Source organism: Parasteatoda tepidariorum, chromosome 12 (assembly GCF_982258835.1).
Source record: "Parasteatoda tepidariorum strain Cologne lab strain chromosome 12, Ptep-v5.0, whole genome shotgun sequence".
NCBI classification, from domain to species: Eukaryota; Metazoa; Arthropoda; class Arachnida; order Araneae; family Theridiidae; genus Parasteatoda; species Parasteatoda tepidariorum.
Window position 1 is genome coordinate 30,785,989 of NC_141766.1, and position 14,375 is coordinate 30,800,363.

At 32.1% G+C, this 14,375-nt stretch overlaps 1 protein-coding gene across 1 annotated transcript in view; it reads left to right on the plus strand.

Moving 5' to 3' along the window:
* The first annotated feature begins 714 nt into the window (after positions 1 to 714).
* The window catches only part of LOC107440933 (kinesin light chain), a 33,475-nt gene continuing 19,814 nt past the window's right edge, over positions 715 to 14,375 (plus strand). Inside the window, exons 1-5 of the mRNA XM_043040994.3 lie at positions 715 to 878; positions 8,025 to 8,108; positions 9,097 to 9,188; positions 11,108 to 11,345; positions 13,524 to 13,757. Coding sequence (XP_042896928.2) covers positions 8,106 to 8,108; positions 9,097 to 9,188; positions 11,108 to 11,345; positions 13,524 to 13,757 — 567 coding nt within the window. The 5' untranslated portion in view covers positions 715 to 878; positions 8,025 to 8,105. The remainder of the gene's footprint in view (positions 879 to 8,024; positions 8,109 to 9,096; positions 9,189 to 11,107; positions 11,346 to 13,523; positions 13,758 to 14,375) is intronic.

Here is a 14,375-nt window from a genome sequence, read left to right on the forward strand (position 1 = left end):
GGACTAAATATACCGAAAAACAAAAATTATGTTTTTTTTTTCATGTTTTCGCGTTATTTTGTAATTAATTCCCGTTATTTTGTAATATTACTTCGGAAATACAATTTGCTTTTCATTTTTAATATAAAATTATGAAAATTATTATATTTTCATTGTTATATATTTAATTATTTAAACGTACTATATTATTTTTTTTATTCTTGCTCGCCATTTCAGCCGCCATTTTGTTTTTTTTTGGATATTTTTAGTGTATTACAAAATTTCAACTGTGTATTCAATTTACCTGAACATAAAAACCCCCAAATTTTGAAACACATTTTATCGAAATACTAACTTTGGCCACGAAACCTTGGATGCTGGCCCACTGTGCAACGCCATAGCTCTATTAACAACGCATATTCAAAACTTTAATGTTGATAATATTTCTAAAGAGAAATTAAAATTATCGACAAAGAATTAACCTGTGCACCAAAGAATTAAAGCAGTTTGAATAAAATCTTTTCTGAGATTGAAAAATTGAATAAAATATTTAAAAAAAATTTAAAATTATTTCTCTCGAAATGCAACTGAAAATATTGTAATTATCTTTTTAAGATCCGGAAAATGATATATTATTGCTGCACCACTTAATAATTATCTACCATCCATAATTTCCGTAAACCTGTTTATTTTGCGAAATTGACCTATAAATAGTGAGTAAAAGGTAAAGTCACTGATGTGTAGAATTACTCAGAAAAGGTAAAACAGAGACACCTGTTGACCGAGGAAACCCGCTCAAGCAAGAAGAGAAAGTTCGCTTTCTAACACAAGTTCAAAATATTTCAGTTCGAGATAGAATACATTTCAAAGCATATTAACCTGCACGAACAATTGAAAAAGTAAGTAAAGTTTTAATTGTCAGTCTTATTAACTTTTATTACATCGTTTGTGTTAATTCTTTGTTGTCGTAACTGTATCAACGAATTTTTGGATTAGGAATGAGATTTTAAAAGGAATTTAATCCTTCTAAAATTTCAACTAATTATAATTTATCATTAATATAAAAAATCGCAATTTTTTTAGTTAATTGCGAAATCACTAATTTTTGAAAAGTAATTATTGTATAGTGTAATGTAAAATAGCGTTAGTGTACTATGTATAAATTTCAAGCTCGTAACAAAAACCGTACGGCTTCTAAAATGTTGTTTATGTGCTTCTTTATTGACTTTATCAATTGTTATTTCACACTGATAATTGCTGAATATATAGAAATAAAAAGAAAAATAAATCTCTAAGAATAATTTAAATTTAAGATATAAATCCCCCGCAAAAGGGAAAGAAAAAAAAACTGATCAAGGTTCTAATATATGGACCATAAGAGAGATGACTTTCAATAATGTAATGACATGCATGCAATAAAAAAAAAAAAAAAAAAATTCCCTTAGAAATCTTAAATTATCTGTATCACTAGTAAAATATCGTACTTTTTATTAATGATTCGCTATAATTTATCATTAATAAAAAATTGTACTCTTTTTAGTTAATTGCGAAATCTCTAATTTTCGAAAAGTGACTACTGTATAGTGTAACGTAAAACAGCGTTAGTGTACTATGTATAAATTTTAAACTCGTAACAAAAACTGTACGGCTTCTAAAATGTTGTTTATGCGCTTCTTTATTGACTTTATCAACTGTTATTTCACATTGACAATTGCTGAATATGTAGAAATAAAAAGAAAAGTAAATTGCTAAGAAAAATCTAAATCTAAGATATAAATCCCATGCAAAAGGGAAAGAAAAAAAAATGATAATGTAGTAACATGCATGCAATAAAAAAAAAACATTTCCCTTAGAAATCTTAAATTATCTGTAAAAAGTAAACTGAAAAAGTGTAAATAAAGTTTCGTAATTCAGTTGTATGTTTTTCTTACATTGCATGTTTCTAAATTAAGTAGATATGTTTTGATTCGTAAATTAATAAATTAATGAAATATACCAAATATCCAAATATTAGAGATTTCAATCAGACTTGTGGAAATTTATTGTGACGATAGGGGGTTTAAAATGTTTTTAAAATTTCTTTTTAAGAAATATTGTTTACTTCTTTTCAATATATTCATAATTATTTCATTGTGAAATGAAAATTCTAAGTTAGTTATAAAGTAATTTATAAATAAATAACAACAAGATAGTTAAGGATTACACTCAAATTTTTTTGCATTTATATAAAAATTTGATCTTGCCTGATTCGGGTGCGGTAATTTCAATTTTGAAGTTAGTTCTGCGATTTAAGCTACAGATTTATTTTTAGCAAAATTTTTAGTCTGTTTTTTTGTCAAATTGCACAAGTATAAAAGCGTTATCTATACCAGAGGATCACATAAACGTGATAAATTTCTAGAGGAATTAGGGTACATCATCAAAACACTGAGGGCGCTTCCCCTATTAAGAACTGTGATTCTGAACAGGCCATAATAGGGAAGCCCCCCTAGCTGTGTATGACGGCATTTCTGGGCATTGTATTCTATGCAATTTTAACCTTGATGATGTGCTTTAACTCCCCTAGAAGTTTGTTTACATTAGGTACATTCACGCAACCTCTTGTTTCATATGAAAAATTTTAAACCTGTATATTTCAACGATAAATAGATTAAAAATATCATTAAAAAATCAGTAGCCTTAGGAGCAAAAATTTCAGATTTGATGTCTCCACGCCTGTATTAGGCAAGATCAAGTATTTGTATAAATTCAACCAAAAATTTGCTCCCCAGTGTAATTGTTTAAATGATTTATCAGTTCTTTTCCTTCTCATCGTATTGATCAATATTTTTTATTATAAATATAAATTTCAGATATTCTTCCACAAAATAAACTAAAAAAAAAAAACGATGTTCCATAATCACCACTTTTAACATATCTTTTTGGAAAACATAAGTCAAAAAAGTGTGTGTTTGAAGAGTCGAAAATTAATTATAAAAAAAAAAAGCGCAGAACATAATTGTATAACGCTGAAAAGTTTCCCTTGTGTAAATTACGCAAAAACTAAGATTTTTATCTTAACTCTCAAAATAGAGGAATGTATAATATTAAAATACCTTACAAAATATAGCAGAATTGATTGCAGAATTTTATTCGTATAATTTTAGTTAAATTCCAGAACAACGCTAGCTTTATTTAACTTACGATAACAACCTTGTATTTTGCTTTATTAGCAAGATACTGGGGAGTATAATAAAAATTTTGAGAAAATTAAGCAAAATTTATTTAAAGTATTTTTAGAATTAGCATTCCCCATTTACTCCTCTTTGACAGTTAAGTTGCAGAATTTTTATTAGTATAATTTTAGTTAAATTCCAGAACAACGCTAGCTTTATTTAACCTACGCTAACTGGACAACAACCTTGTATTTTTCTTCATTAGCAATATACTGGGGAGTATAATAAAGATTTTGAGAAAATTAAACAAAATTTATTCAAAGCATTTTTAGAATTAGCACTCCTCATTTACTCCTCTTTAACAGTTAAGTTTAGTCGGGTTGAAAAGAGGCCTTTTAAAAGGATACTGTTGCGAATTTTTTTCATACCAATAGAGGGCGCTGTGATCATACATAATGATTATGATTATTTAGCGCTTGAGTCGTGGCCTATGGATTGTAATGGAAGGCTTATTGGGAAATTAATGGAGAAGTCTAAGGTTCGAATTCCAGCGGAGAATGATCGATACGAAATCTGTGCTAGGTTCGCAAGAACCATAGTACTGACGTAAAATATCCTCAGTGGTAGTCGGATCCTGAGTTAGAATGTCCTAGCCGTCGGGCTAAGCGTGGGAGGATTTCGTGGCTTTACTTTCCATGTAACACAAATGCGGGTTAGCTCCATTTAAAAGTCAGTTTGGCCCAATGTTTGATCCAGCAGTTCCCTTTTCTTCTGGGTTGGGGTCAAAGATGCGGAATTGAACATTGATAGTCATAAAACCGAAATTGGTCGGCTGTTAAACGCCGGTGAAAAAATAGAAAAAAAAAATATTAATTACAGCACCATATGTGTTTGTTTTATTCCTCACGTGATTAAATTTCATTGTTATTAAATACGGCTTTTTTATTCATTGCACCATTCTAGACTGAACCATTTTGCAACAGACACTATACTATGGGAGAAACTTTTCATTGCAAATTCTCTTTCATCTACACAAGTAATTGTTGTTGTTGCTGACTAAGCTATTAGGGCAGTCGGGGTGCGATTGTTCTTGTTTTCCAGTGGCACCATCTATGACTAAAAATTCGACTTCTGCCACACCCATTCATCACACCCGTTTATAGGGAGAACCCATTCATACATCCACAGATCGTAACTTTGACGAAGAGAACGATCAATCTCCGATCCAGTAACCCCAGATGTATAATTTGCAATGGGAGAATGGAGGACTTTGTGACCTAACAGTTTTAACGCGCACCAGTCACTATTTACTAGACGGGGAGTCTTCGGCTGGCTGAATTCGAACTCCCGTTCTTACGAACTGAAGTCCAGTACCCTACCAGCCAGGCTACCCCGGCCCTAGCACAAATAATTAAAATTTTAAATAACAGAAAAAGTGAATTCAGGTAAGCTTAGTGTAAACCATATAGTTTCGGATGCTGAAAAAAAAGTTTAAAAACATCAAGATGCAATCAAATTATGGAAGGATTGCTTAGAATTACGCAATCGGGAAATTATTTATTTTTCTGAAATTTTGAAAAAAAAGTTTCTGGAATTAAAATTTTATTGTTTACTCGAGGTTTTAACTGAACTTATTTTTCTCCAAACTTTAAAATACCAATGGAAGTGTTAGAGATTTTGAATTGAAAAGTATCTCCCTCGTTATAGCGTCCTTTTCAGAAAGGAAGGAGAAAAAATCATTCGTAAAATTTAACACGTTGAGCGCCGCGTCAGCCACCGGTGTCTGACACTGAAATTACATTTAGGCCGCGTCAACCACTGGTGGCTGACACTGAAATTACATTTAGGCTGCGTCTGCCACCGATTGCTGACACTGACCTTTCACCAGGGACCGATCAAGACAAAGTCAGGCCCAAGGCCCACCGAATTTTCTGGGCCCCTTACAAAATACTTTGAAATTAAATTACTGAAGAGTAGTCCTAATAATGAAAAAGAATGTATTAAACTGCATGATGCAAGAGAAACATTCTAAGAAATTTTAAAAGCAGACAATTGAAGATTATTTTTCTAAGAAAATGTTATGTCAGAATGAAAAACAGTTTGGTGACCACAAACAATTGAAATCAGTGATTTTTGCTTAAAGTCACTGATTAGCTGAATTGTTTTTATTGTAAACTGTAAGTATTTTTTATTTAGTACTTAAATCAACACATACATAGCTAGACCACCTTTAATTAGAGTTTTTGCTAATTTTTGAGGCCCCTCAGAAATTGTGGACCCTAGGCTCATGCCTATTGGGCCTAGGCTAGAATCTGTCCCTGCCTTTCACTTAGGCCGCAAAAATTTACACTCTTTTATGGAATTGCAGAAAATTTATTCAAAATTTACTTAATTATTGTGATTCTTGGTTTAATAAATTCAATTTAGTAGATTTTTATCCACCACTATTTCTACATTATTCGTAGGCTTATATAATTCACCACTTTTGTCAGATATGTCATGATAAACCTTCTAAAAATAGCAAAATCCGTCTAATATTTGCAAATTTAGTTTGTAGTTATTTACCGTGGACAGATGGGCAAGCCATGTAAAATTAGTGTGGCGTTCAATGTGTTCAGGGGCCTTATCACAAACTGGCTCCAAGATCCTGAATTTAACTCTTCTTGTTTAATAACGAATAAAAAGAAGAAGAAAAAGGATGACAGGGACATGGGTTCAAGTGAGTCATTACCTGATAACAACAGATGACGTGAATTTTATGCATCGTTGAACATCACCCATACCATAAAGTTCATGAACATTTCTTATCGAGGTTTTTGTTTTGATTATTTGACTACATAGTTTGCTTCTTTATCATAGGTCTTCAACTCCTTTTTTCACTGTATTTAATCCTTTTCTCATTCTAATATCCTTTTTATTTATGCTTCCTTAATCTTGAATTTTAGGTAACAATCGTAGTAAGATGACTCGATTTAATATGTCGTATTTTGTTAACGCAGGTTGAGGCTATTAAGATCTATGAGTTAATTTAAATATTACGTATAAACATGTTTTGACAATTTAGCCGGCCCCTATCTGTTATCAGCCAATATAAGCAAATTAATGCGGCTTTCTAAAATAAGCAAATTACAAGAGCCATGCAAACGTGGTATAGTCAAATTACCCCAGCCTTGCCTTTAGCTTAAACTTTTACAATACATATCCCATTATGGGGACTGATGCACGTTAAATCTGTCGAGTTACAAAGTCTTCCATGTTCCCATAATAAATCATACCTCTGGGGGCACTGATCAAAGAGTTTCCTTGTCTTCTGGATTGGTTCAAAATTACAAGGTTATGGAGTTGAACATTAGTAGTCGTAAACCCAATATTGGGTCGACTGTTCAACAACGGTTATAAAATATTAAATATACATATCTCATGGTGGCTCAGGGGATAGAGCGTTCATCTTCCAATGAGGTGAACCAGGTTCGAATTTCAGCGATGACTGCTCGATACGAATCCCGCACCCGGCTTGCATCGACGACAGTGCTGACGTAAAATATCCTCAATGGTAGACGGATCATGGGTCCCCGTGCCGTCAGGATAAACGTAGGAGGTTTTCGTGGTTTACCTCTCCATCTAACGCAAATGTGAGTTAGTTTCATCAAAAAGTCCTCCACGAAGGTAAAATTTCTTCCAATACTTGATCCAGGAGTTTTCTTGTTTTCTGGATTGGGTTCAAAGTAGCAAAGCTACGGAGTTGAACATTAGTAGTCGTAAACCCAAAATTGGGTCAGCTGTTCAACGACGGTTATAAAATTAAATATAGATTTCTCATAAGCCGTTCTGGTTCAGAGTATCGAGCTCTTGCCTCCCAATTAGGTGACCTGGGTTCGAATCCCAGATATGTCTGGTTGAAACAAATTCCGCACCCACCTCGCACCGACCACAGTGCTGACGTAGAACTATCCTCAAAGGTAGCCGGATCATGGGTTAGAGTCTCCTTGCCGAACCATGGGAAGTTTTCGTGGTTTTCCTCTCCATGTAATGCAAATGCGGGTTAGTTCTATCAAAAAGTTCGCCACGAAGACAATTTCTCCCATAGCTTTATCCAAGAGTTCCCTTGTCTTTTGGATTGGGTTCAAAACTACACGGCTACGGAGTTGCACATTGGTAGTCGTAAACTCAAATATTGGGTCGGTTGTTCAATAACGGCTATAAAATATAGATATCTCATATGTGGATTTAATCAAATATAAAAACTTAACTTTTCACAAAAAAATATATTTCATTTTAATGTAAAAAAAATTCATTTTATGAAAAGTTGAGAAAAATATTCTTTAGGAATCTTTCATACTTTCATTCTGTAGTTTAAATTCTTGACATCTGAAATTCCTTGAAAAAAAATATCAATTTATTCCAAGTGTAATTTTTTCCAATCTTCTCTGTTACGTTTTTTTGTAATTTAAAACAAAATGAGAATAAAAGGATCTTAGTATCTTACGTAAACATTACTCCTGCTCCGTCTACCCCCTTGTGGCAAAACACAAAATTTGAACGAAATCGGTTGAAAACTGAGAAAACATACATTAAAAACATACATAAACGTGCATTAAAAAAATCTTAGATATAAGCCGTTTTTTGTGCACCGTTCGAGTTTCATATTGTCATTTTGAACGTGTTTATTTTCTTGGTGACATTGAAAAATAAGGAAAAAAAATTTTTTTTTCAATTGACAGACTGAAAAAATAGAGTAAAAAATGCCTTTTTCAGATTATTTAAACATCTTCTTAGCTTAGAAACCGCACTTTTTTGTTTCGTAAAATAAGGAGAGCAGAGCAAGGCTTGAGTAGTTACCTCATATAGTTAATATTTTATTTATTAATAATAATTTTTTTAATATTTTAGATAGAAGAAGAGAACATCCAAAATAAATTCAGAGATGAAAGTTTAGATTTGTTGCACAAGATGAGTAACCAAAGTTATTAAATGGTAAGCAAATAAGTTTTATGAAACAAAAAAAAACAGACGATTCCAAAAAAAAAAAAACAAGAAAAAACAGACGATTCCAAAAAAACAGACGATTTCAAAATTCTTTTAAAACATCAGAAGGAAAAGAACACAGTTTGCTACATTCAGTATAATAAGCCAATTATACATTCACACCAAATTTCAAACTTAGTAGCACAGTTTGCCAAAAAAATGGAGCTGTTGACTAAAAAAACTAGTATTCGTAAACAAAACACCAATTTCAAGTCTGCGAAAGCTTATTCCATCCATATTCACATCAATGCAAAAAATTTCTAAGTTTCATTCTAATTAAATTAGAATTTCATTCTAATTTACATATGTATACAATAATGTACTCCTTTAATATTAATGATATAATATCACCATCGTAAGTGGAAACTGCACTAATTCCCAAGTAATGATTTTAATAGAATTGCACAGATTCGAAGAAATTTATACGTTAAACTATTTTCGAACATTTCTCAAAATAATAATACGGAAATCTGTGATCTAATCTTATTTAAATTTTAATTCATCCATAAGAAAACAATTATCAACATTGATAATTAAACAAAACTATAAAATAAAAAATTTTTTTTTAAAAAAACTCAAAATATAAAAAAAAGTAAACTAAAAGGCAGAAAAAAGCAACTCAAACTACTTTTTAATTAAAAAAAGAATTTTTTTACAAAAATGATGTGAAATACTGATTTTAATTTGTTTGAACGAGGTTAAAAATGTAGTTAACCTTCATTCTTAGCATTTTTTTTTCTCTTTGCAGACAATATCAACTCTCTTTTTTTATTTTAAATATCGTTTGCCTTTTTTTTCCCCTCAAATTGTTTTGTAAAAATTCATTTTTCTTGGAACGAAAATACGATTGAGTAATAGAGCGGATATTTCTTGTTCTTGACGGATTTTGAGGACAATTGTAGTATTTTGCTTTTTAAATGTTCCATTATTCTTGCAGGTGATCTGTAATGATAATATAGATCGAATTGTTATGTTTTCTGGGGCCAAGATGCGTCTATTCAAATGGAAAGGGAAAAAAGCAACACATTGGTATGTATTTCCAGTTTCTCTTTCTTTATTTGATTTGGTACATGACTTTCTCGTATACTATCTTTCTACTTGACTTTTATGACTAATATTTCTTCCTACATCTAAACTACTTTCAAGAAAGGAAATAAGAACGATGAGTTAGAAAAAATAGCTGCCCCAAAAATACAGAGTTGTTTAAAGTAAAATAAAGTATTTTAAAATTCAATTTACAAAAATATATTTATTGTAATGATATTTATATGAATTTTAAAACTGAAGATTAATATGCATGCAAAACTCACATTTTTTATAAAGTGGTTGTCAACATATGACAGTTTTTTCAGACACATGTTATTTCTATTTTCATCATTTTTGGAATTTTTCAGATATTTGTCTTTTCGATTTTCGTCAATTCTGGAATTCGATTGAATTTCGATTTTCGTAAATTCTGGAATTCGATTGAATTTCGATTTTCGTCAATTCTGGAATTCAATTGAATTTCGATTTCCGTCAATTCTGAAATTCGATTGAATTTCGATTTTCGTCAATTCTGGAATTCAATTGAATTTCGATTTTCGTCAATTCTGGAATTCAATTGAATTTCGATTTTCGTCAATTCTGAAATTCAATTGAATTTCGATTTTCGTCAATTTTAGTTTTAATTTCTGGGCAATCATTCCGCATTTTTGTACACTCTTATTTGTAAATTATCTGTTTCTGGCACTACAGTACACTCTCGATTATCCGTGCTCGGATTATCCGGTTTACGGATTATCCGTGCTCATTCCGAAGTCACACAAAAAATATAAAGAGAAACATTTTCAAGATTAAGAAAATTTGATTCATGAAGTTATAACACTACCAAATTTTTGGAAGCAATATTCGTTATTGTATTGCAGTATATGGAACAAATCGTCTACGTTATGGATGATATGGAAAATCGTCTACGTTATCACGATCGTGGAGAAAGATGATACCGCTTGATGAACAATTCTCTTAAGATGTTCAAGAAAAATATGATAACAGTATTCTCGAACAAGCAAAAGAGATCTAATATTTCGAAATTCTTTATGAGGAAAATTTAGAAGATTGCTATCAAAGTGATGCATGTGAGCCTGGCTTCCAGTATTTGACTGATGTCAAATACTCATCGTTATGTTGTTAAATCAAATAGTGATGATAGTAACTGATGCCGAAGATGTAGTAAATGAATGAAATACAATTTCTCATTCTGCTGCTCTGTGGAAATTTTATTAGATTATATGGGAGGATTTGATTACGGTGACGTTACTGCGGTTCGCAAAATATGTGTATCGATGTATGGCGAAGATGCATTACACATTTTTTAATAAGGAAAATTCCTAGTTTGATGTTATGCATGCAAATGTCTGTAATTTTTATATTTTTTGCACTGATATTAAATTTTTCTTTAATAAAAGGAGTTTTCGGATTATCTGTGTTTTTCGATTGTCCGTGCGACCTGTCCCGGTGATTAACCCGGATAATCGAGAGTGCACTGTACTTGTATAATTCATTCATCAATAATACATAACAATTCAAATCTAAGTAATATAGTACTTAGAGTTAAAATTATATATTTTAGTATCGAATACTCCTCTTATTACTTTATTTTTATTAAAAGACATAATTATATATTTTTAAACTTACAACATCTATTAAAAATTTTATTGCTTAAATAACTGCAAAAGTCTTTAAACTCTGTATAACGAAATTTTCTCGATAGCGAATTTTTCAACTGGAACCAATCGATTCCGTTATAGATAAATTCCACTGTATTTTTAACTGTCTCAAATTTCATTAAACTACTAAACAATCAACCAAGGTACTGAATTATTTTCTTATTCTTGTGTTCAAAATTTAAACTGAAAAGTATTAATAATTAGAGCTTTGAATTAAATATTTATACTTTTCTTTTCTAGGAATGCAGAGGTCACGCAACCTTCAATAGAAAGGAGCAAAATTGTTGCGGAAACTAAGCAATCCATGGAATATCTCGAAAACTTACACGATGAGTACAAGAAAATTTTAAACCAACTCTTAGAACAATTGCCAACTTTAAGTGAGAATGGTGATGATAAAAATTCATTAATTCAACAAAAAGTTGATGTCTTAAAGAAGAATTTAGTTGCAATTGAGCGAGGACTAGCTGATTCACAGGTAAGAGAAATAATTATTTGGAATGCAAGTTTCATTAATAACTAATAATTCCAATTTAATTTCCAAATATTTATCATAAAATAATGTTGTTGTTGTCATCGGCCATTAAGGAACAGGGGGTGCGATTGTTCTTGTTTTCCAGTGGCGCCATCTATGGCCTCACCCATACATCACACCTTTTTTTAAGGAGGACCCATTCATACATCCATTCATTCGTCCACAGATCGTAATTTTAACCGGAACCAGCGAACGATTAATCTCCAATTCAGTATCCTTAGAGGTATTGATTTGTTATGGAACATGGAGGACTTTGTGACACCCGTTCTCACCCAGCCCCCTGCCAACCTGGCTATCCCGGCGGCCATAAAATAAAAGATAAATTTATTATTTAGTTCAACAGTATATTCCAAAATTTATGTAAAAAGTAGATTTGATAAAAATTACAGATTTTTTTATAAAAATTGTTAATTTTTTATTCATTTATTAAGTATACAGTAAGAAATATGTATGGAATAACATATTGGGCAATATGAGGAGATTTTACTGCCACACGCGCATTTTTTTGTTGAAATTTTTAATGACCACTTCGCATAATCGTGGCTGAATTTCGTTGACACGGCACTCAATTTTCTGAGCTTGTTGGCAGGAAACAGATTCAAAGTTACTCTAGTTTATAGAAAATAGAAAGGCAGCGTCCCATCTGTTCTCATTCACTAAAATTAAAGGTTTTCCTTGGTTAAGATCAATTTTTAATTAGGTAACGTATTTTTAAAATCCTAAATTTTGGAACCGTGGTGACAACTAACAGGGTGAGCAATATACTCAGATTTAACAGAGCATCATGGGCCGGGATAGCATGGTCGGCAGGGCGCTGGGCCCATGTCCGAGAGTTCATGGGTTCGAACCCCTCCTGGCCGAAGACTCCCCGTGTAGTAAAGTGGCTGATGCACGTTAAATCTGTCGAGTCGCAGAAGTCCTCCATGTTCCCATAACAAATCAATACCTCTGGGGGTACTGGATTGGAGATAGATCGTTCTCTGATTCAGGTCAAAATTACGATCTGTGGATGAATGAATGGATGTATGAATGGGTTCGCCCTATAAACGGGTGTGACGTATGGTGTGGCAGAAGTCGAATTCTTGGCCATAGATGGCGCCACTGGAAAAAAAGAACAATCGCACCCCTTCTGCCTAAACAGGCATACGTCAACAACAACAGAGCATCATGCATCAGATCCAGCGCATGCGCATAGGAAGCAAAGTGACTGCCAGGAAGTACGTCACTTGTGAACCGGTTGTTGGGCAACTCTTACATGTATATTTGGGTGAGCGACCTCCCACCATTTTAGTCTTTCTTTTTATGCCAAAATACTGTGTTAGCAGATTTAATTAACATGGATGGTATAAATGTATTCTCAGAGTAATATCTTTATTAACAATACAGGAACCATTTATCAATGGTGTAAAATTGCAGAACAAACCGAAAATAAATAAAAGAGAAAACTTTTCGTCTTCTCCCCAACCCCAGTAGTGTTTGGAAGGAGAGGAGGGGGAAAACCCGTTTCAAGAACTTCAACTGCGTTCTCTTAAATATTTTTTTTTCTTTATACACAGGGACCGCACTGAACCTTTGGGGACTGGTTTACATTATGACCACGGAAGCTAGCCTTCTTCACCTATGTCTTTGCTGATCACTGATTTCAAATCTGCAACCGGTTTCTTTCTCCAAACTACTTTCTTAATGACATTTTTAGTCTATTTTTTTTGTCGAAATGTACAAGTTTAAAAACGTTATAAACAACAAGGGGTCGCATAAATGCTGCGACAAACTTTCAGGGGTGTTAGGGCACATCCTCAGAATTAAAATTGAAAAAAAAATGCCCGGAAAGGTCGTCAAACGCCGCTAGGGGCACTTTGCTATTATGAACTGTTTCTTTGTGTGCTTTTAAGCAGGTCATAATACGGAAGCGTCCCTAGCCTCTTTCGGCGATATTTTCAGCATGGGTTCCACTGCAGTTTTAATCTTGATGATGTGTTCGAATTTCCCTCGCAAACCCCGTTATATATAATGTTTTTAAATTCGTGCAACATAATTTTTATAATATGATAAAAAAAATTTATTACGCTATTAAATTTTTAAAAAATAACATAAATTTTCTGCTCTATTTTTACTTTTCAGATATTCTTAATGCTGAATAACATTGTAGAAAATATAGAAACTGAAGTAAATGAAGCAGAATTAGAAATCAAATCTATGAAGGATAATATTAAATCTCTAAAATCAGAAAATAATTCTTTACGTCAGGATTTATCGCTTGCTCAACGAAAACTTGTAGAAAGCGAAGAACAATCCATTACTTTAGAAGTGGAAATAGAACAATTGAACTTTATGAACTCTTTGTTAACAGAAGAGGTGAGAAATATTATTTTATACTCTGTTTATATTCCTTGCAACAAATGAGGATGATTTTTTTGTTTTATAAAAAAATATGAAAAACAATAGTAGTTATATTTTAAAGGTTTGCCAGTCGAGTAAAAATTTGGGTCTCTTTTACCCTCTTTCATACGCATAAAAAGGGGGAACAGCATATCAATATAAAGTATTGCTTAATGAAATTTCATTCTGATATAAAAATTTCTCAGAATACTTACTGTTATGGGTACATGCATTCAGGAACTGATTGATTGGAGGGCATTCGTGGCATGTGCCCAACATGTGAGGGGCCAAGACCTTCACAATTTCAGGGCTGTCACAGAATAAAATTGAACAAAATAGTTGCTTTTAGTAGCCTAAAGCATGAAAATAGTTGCCGAAAACTATGAAAATAGTTGCCTAAATAAGAACAAAAATTCAGCAAAAATAAGACTAAAATTTTATTAAATGACTTAATTGTCATATATCATGATCCATTTAGTCAAGTTGGTGGCAAATATGATAAATTTTATATACACGTTAGTGTGCTAGCTCTAAAATTTTGTATTAAAAAAAATTAGTATATTTGCAGAAAATTAAACACTTTTCATTACTAGA